At 56.2% G+C, this 5,812-nt stretch overlaps 1 protein-coding gene across 10 annotated transcripts in view; it reads left to right on the top strand.

Annotated features, from left to right (window-relative positions):
* UNKL (unk like zinc finger) overlaps positions 1-5,812 on the top strand; it is a 48,622-nt gene that overhangs the window by 40,163 nt on the left and 2,647 nt on the right. For 8 of the 10 annotated variants that reach the window (XM_036021092.1, XM_036021087.1, XM_028508931.2 and 5 more), the window contains 4 exons: positions 446-538; positions 1,933-2,160; positions 4,340-4,542; positions 4,638-4,892. In XM_036021092.1, coding sequence (XP_035876985.1) covers positions 446-538; positions 1,933-2,160; positions 4,340-4,542; positions 4,638-4,892 — 779 coding nt within the window. The remainder of the gene's footprint in view (positions 1-445; positions 539-1,932; positions 2,161-4,339; positions 4,543-4,637; positions 4,893-5,812) is intronic. The other 2 variants (XM_036021089.1, XM_036021091.1) reach the window with 2 other exon arrangements.

The following is a 5,812-nucleotide window of genomic DNA, read 5'->3' on the forward strand; positions in this document are numbered from 1 at the left end:
AGGAGGGACCCTGCTCAGTGCTAGGTTGTGGAGACAGGATGGGGATCTCCCCGCTGTGACCTGTGGTGTAGAGGCCAGTGGTCCCTGTGTCAGTTCCAGTGCGGCCTCACACCATTGTCTGTGAACTGTTTTCCTGTGGACAAGGTCCTCCCGGAATTTTTTTTTAATAGTTACATTTCCGTGGTCAAACGTCAACCCAGTGATCAGAAATCTAAGGCAGAAAGCAGACGTCAGGGAGGTGAGGCTGTGATTCGGGCACGGCGTGTGATTCAGGGACGCCCGGAGGCTCTGGTTCTGGGCGGGAGAGTAAGTCCTCGGGGGGCACGGGTGGGGGCGCTCTCGGCCCCCAGCCCCGAGGCGGGGTGTCCCTGCAGCCCCAGCCCAGGTGTGCTCCCTGCTGCAGCGTCTGTGTCTCTGAGCAGTAACTCGGTGTCTTGTTGGACAGGCGCTGCCGTAGATCTGCATCTTAGTGATTTAAGCCTTGCCCCCCTGGATAAGGAGCTGGACGAGCAGGACGGAAGTGACCTGCGACCCACCGGTAAGAATGATGACGCCTGGCGCTCTCGTCAGGTGGCCCTGGGCCAGCCAGGCCTTTCCTTTCAAGGACCACCCTGAAGTGGCTCTAGGGTGGGAGAGGTCCCCTCCCCCTCCCCCAGCCCTGCAGCCCTCGCAGGGTCAGCCTCTCACCTCTTCAGTGTACCCCCATCTGAGTGAGGCAGTGCTGCACAGACGGGGCGTGGGGTGTGCGGGATTGGGGGTGGGGACGGCCAGCCTTCTCGGCCTTCTAAGGTACTTTAATCACTGCATTGGCATGAAGGTGGATGTATTAACATACGAGGTCTGTCCAGGAGGTGTCCAGCCATGTAACATGGGAAGTAGAGACATTTATTGAAGAACATATAGGATACAAGAAACATTGTATGTGGGACAATGACGCCTCAGTTGCCTTCAAAGTAGGTACCTTGGGACCTCACACAATTCTCCGAATCACCATCAGCTGCCCCATCATACTTTCCTGAATCTCATCAATGGTCTGAAAAATCTTCCCTTTCACAGGTGATTTTAGTTTAGAGGAAAAACCGAAGTCACAGGGCATCAAATATGGGCTGTAAGGGGCTGCTGGGTCACTTGGGTGATTTGATGTTTCACCAAAAAACTGCAACAGCCGTGATTCATGAGCGGGCACATCGTTGTGATGAAGCTGCCAATCACCAGTTGCCCATAGCTGCAGCCTTCTGAATCATCTGAATAATTTCTGTGGAGGAATGTTTAAGTTCAATGCAAAATTTGATGCAGATTTGTTGCTCTACTCACAGTCACTTTGAATTGGACAGCCACACAGTGCACATGGCATCACTCAATGGCATCTACATCCCCTCTGAGTAGTACAGTGAAGTCGTCACTGTTCACGCATGCGCATTCCAGTCCACTCTCTATGGCTGCCAGGTTACATCGATGTAGTGCAAACCGTTCTTGTTGTATTAACAATGGCTGGAATTTTTTCTGGACAGACTTCGTATACTGAATCATTTCCTTTGACCTAAAAAGTCATCTTTTTCTTCTGATATTAATACAAATTCATCTACTTCTGGGAGACCCTAAAAGTATTGAGACTGCCATGCCAGTGGCTAGGCAGGCTGGCAGGGCCTAGTGGGTGTCTAGCCTTTGTGGGAACCCTGCTGAGTCCCAAGTCCTGTGCACTTGCCTCTTGTCTGAGCAGTTGAGGGCTGTGGCCACATCTCAGCTTGGGGGCAGCTCTGTCTCTGCACCTGCACGTGGTTGCTGCAGGCCTGGGACTCCCTGCCCCCCCCCACCCCCCCTCGTCTGCGCCTGCCCCGGCTGATGCACGCCCCCTCAGAGGTGTGGCCTGCTGTCTCCTGGGCAGAGGGCTGCTGCTGCCTGTCACTAACTGGGCCCCTCCACTCTGCACAGGTCAGAGGTCGCTGGGGGGCTCAGAGCCTGTCACCATTCCAGGCTGCCTGGCGCGCTCCCCGTCCCTGCACTCCTCGTCTTCCCTGTCCACCTCCCCGCTCAGCTCGCTCTCCCAGCCTCTGTCCGGGCCTCTTGTCTCCTCGGCTATGACGCCCCCCCAGCAGCCACCGTCCCTCAAGTCGGAGCCCAGGGTGCTGGGCTCCTCGGCCTCGACCTACAACTCCCTAGGTGAGCTGGGGTTCACGGGGGAGGGGTCGCCCTACAGTGACAGTTTACTGTTGGATGAACCGAGGCATGAGTGGCTGCCCCCACTTTGTTGCCCTCCCATTGAGGGATCTGCCACACTGCCCTGCACACTCTCTGTGGTGTGGGCCTTGGCGTTTCTCCCAGGTGACCCCTTGCCCGTGTCTCTGCCGGTTCCACAGCAGTGCCCTGGGGCTCGGACAGGGTGTGCTCGGACAGGGTGTGCTCGTCGGCCTCTGCTGGGCCTCGGCGTGCCGAACATGGTGGTGACCACACTGAGGTGTGGCCCGCCTGGCTCACACACGGGCAGCGCAGTTTCCGTGGCAGCGTAGGTGCGATGCCGCCAGAGACCCGACACAGGAGCAGGCGGGTTTGGAAAAACAGAAAACAGTGCTGTTTCTTGTTTTACATAATTCCTTCACTGGAAAAGTTATTTTATGTAACCTATTATATTTTAAAAAAGTAAATATATCTTTAAAATACCTGTTCAGTTCCTAAATGGTCATGCACCACATGCCAGCTTCTCAGTCAACAAGGGACCTCATCTTATGAGGGGGTTCTGTGTGATTGCAATGGAGCTGAATTTTCTGTGGGAGATGGAGGGTGTGTGGTTCAGGAGGGATTTTTTTTCTCCTGTGCTGAAACAAGTCAGTGACTTGCCCTGACTGGGGATCGAACTGGCGACCTTTGGGTTCGCAGGCTGGCACTCAGTCCACTGAGCCACATGGGCCAGGGCTCAACACTCTTTTAAATGAACACCACAGAGTTCCTTCGACCTGCCACTGCTCCAAAGCCACAGCGCCCTGACAGAGCCCAGTGCTGCTTCACCTCCCCATCTCCACCTTCATCCCCCGACCCCCTCAGGCTGCCTGTCCCTCCCTCCTGCGTCACTGTTGTGGTGAGGCCCATCCCACCCAACCAGTTTCTTCCTGAAGTTTCCAGTCAGTCCCGCCCAGCTGCCCAGTCGCTGTTCCTGCAGCAGCCCGGCAGCTTCTGTGCTTCATTTCTGACCTGCCAGCAGGTAGTGGGGCAGGGCGTGCGGGGTGCTGTTCACAAGTCTGCGGTAGTGCACAGCAGTAGCCTGGGCCTCCACAGTCACTCACTGCCCACCCACAGCCACTTCCAGTCCTGCAGCCACTGTTCATGGTGAGGGCCATGTACAGATGTATCCTTTTTTATCTTGTTAGTTTTTTAGATTTAGTTTCTTATTTTTAAAGAGGGGAAGGGAGTGAGAGAAACATCAGTGTGTGGTGGCCTCTCACATACCCCCTACTGGGGACCTGGCCCTTAACCCAGGCATGTGCCCTGACTGCGAATTGAACTGGTACCCTTTGGTTTGCAGGCCAGTACTCAATCCACTGAGCCACACCAGCCAGGGCTCATCTTTTACCTTTTATACTGTATTTTTACTGTACCTTTTCTGTGTTTAGATATACAAAACCTAACCATTGTGTTACAGTCACCTACAGTACTTGGTACAGTACTTGATACACACAGGCTTGTATCCTTAAAGCAGAAGGTTTTAGCATAGAGCAGGGGTGTCAGACTCATTTTCACCGGGGGCCACAGCCTTGCGGTCACCTTCCAAGGGCCGAATGTAATTTTAGGACTGTGTAAATGTAACTACTCCTTAACTAGGGACAAGGAGCTCGGCCCTGCCACCAGGTAGAAACAAGGTTCTGGGCCAGACGAAACAAGGTGGAGGGTGGATATGACCTGCAGGCCTTGTGTTTGCCACCTTTACCTTAGAGCCTAGGGGTGTGGTGGGCCGTACCATTTAGGTTTTGCAGTGCTCAGTGTTGAAACTGCCTAATGATGCATTTCTCAAAATATCTCCTGTTGTGACATGTGGCTCTATGAACAAGGGTCACTTTTCCCTATGATGGGAGCTCTTCAAGCAAAAGCTCTTTGGGGGCCTCAAAATCGTACATGTGTGAAGGATTTTTGGGAGCAGAGTGTGCGAAGTGCTGCTCCACACGAGGCAGCCACAGAAATGTTGAATTTCTTTTCTGTTTAACCCCGCAGGGGGCCGGAAGGGGGCCTGGGTGGAAGATCAGGGGCAGCAGCCTTGTCGGTGGAGCCCCCGAGGTCCCAGAGCCTGCCTGAGAGCCGTCTGTGATGTCTCAGCACGCCTGGGGCTGACACCTGTCTCCTCCGCACTCAGGTTTGAATGGTGTCCCTGGGAGCATCTGGGACTTTGTTTCCGGCAGTTTCTCTCCCAGCCCATCCCCCATTCTGAACGCTGGCTCCGCGTCCTCTGCAAGTGCAAGTCCCAGCTGTGCTGAGCTAGCTCGGGTCAGGCGGCAGCTAGAGGAAGCCAAGAGGAAGATCAGGCAGTGGGAGGAGTCCTGGCAGCAAGTGAAGCAGGTGAGTTCTGGGGAGGGGCCGGGACTCAGGGAGACTCTTGCGCGTGCAGGGCGCCCCCTCCCCCACGCCAGCCTCTGCAGCCTCCTGGGTTTCAGGCCTGTGACGCATGGCAGCGGGAGGCCAAGGAGGCAAAGGAGCGTGCGCTGGCGGCCGACAGTGCCCGGCAGCTGGCACTGCAGAAGAAGGAAGAGGTGGAGGCCCAGTTCAGGCAGCTGCAGGAGGAGCTGGAAGGCCGGGGCATGTCCACACTGCCTGGGCTGCGGGGCTGCAGCGACATCGGTGCCATCCCGCTGCCCAAGCTGCATTCACTGCAGAGTCAGCTGCGCCTGGATTTGGAGGCGGTGGACGGGGTGAGTCTTGGGTTTGTTTCCAAGGTGCTTGACGTCTGTCCCTGGCAGGGTGTGTGTGTGTGTCAGGGGGATGACTGGGGCCTGGCCTGGCTCTGCCGCTTCCCGTGTGGGCCCCTCTCATCCGACTCCTCCGGTGGCAGCTCATGCTCTGCTCCAGGGAGTGTGTGTACCACCTCTCCTGCCAGGCTGGCCCTGCCCTTCCTTTCTGGAATTTTCCACGTTTATCCCCTCCTGTGCTCTCATGGATAGAATGGACACCCCTCTTGCCCCACACAGTTGGAACCATGGTGTATGTCTGAGGTATGTCACCGAGGTCACCCTCCATGGTCACTGGTCACCTCCTTGCCTGATTTCATTCTTTGTTTTTTTCTGGAGTAGCACAAAACCCACTGTTTTCAGCTCAGCTAGAAGCTCCTTCCACACCGGGGCATTTTGTTAGAACTTAGAGCATCTGGAAGGTTCCACAGCCCTGCCTCTCAGCACTCCCCCCCACTCCATTGACTGGCCACGGTCTGGCTGCAAAGTGCACACATGCTTCACCTGAGGTGCCGTCTCCGGGCTGTGGCTGTCTCCCTGGCTAAAGGGCTGGGTCTCAGACCAGGGCCCCACTAAGCCCAAATCTTGGCACTTGCCAGCCACCAGCTGTCAGCCGCAGGTCAGAGGCCTGCATTGTGGCCTGCCCCCCACCCTCCCAACAGGCTTGGCCTCCCGGGAGCCAGTCCTTTGCTTGAGGGGCTTATGAAAAGGCAGGGCCAACCCCGTATTTGTGTTCCTGCGGTGACCCCTGGCACAGGTGTCCCAGCCCAGCCCTGAGTCTTCCGGTGCTAGCCAGGGGCCGTTACCCTTGAGTCACTTTGGGGTAAGCTGGGGGCCATTGGTGGGGTGGGGCCTTCAGTGACCCCAACTTCTCTTGCCCTCAG

This window comes from Phyllostomus discolor, chromosome 3, assembly GCF_004126475.2.
Source record: "Phyllostomus discolor isolate MPI-MPIP mPhyDis1 chromosome 3, mPhyDis1.pri.v3, whole genome shotgun sequence".
NCBI classification, from domain to species: Eukaryota; Metazoa; Chordata; class Mammalia; order Chiroptera; family Phyllostomidae; genus Phyllostomus; species Phyllostomus discolor.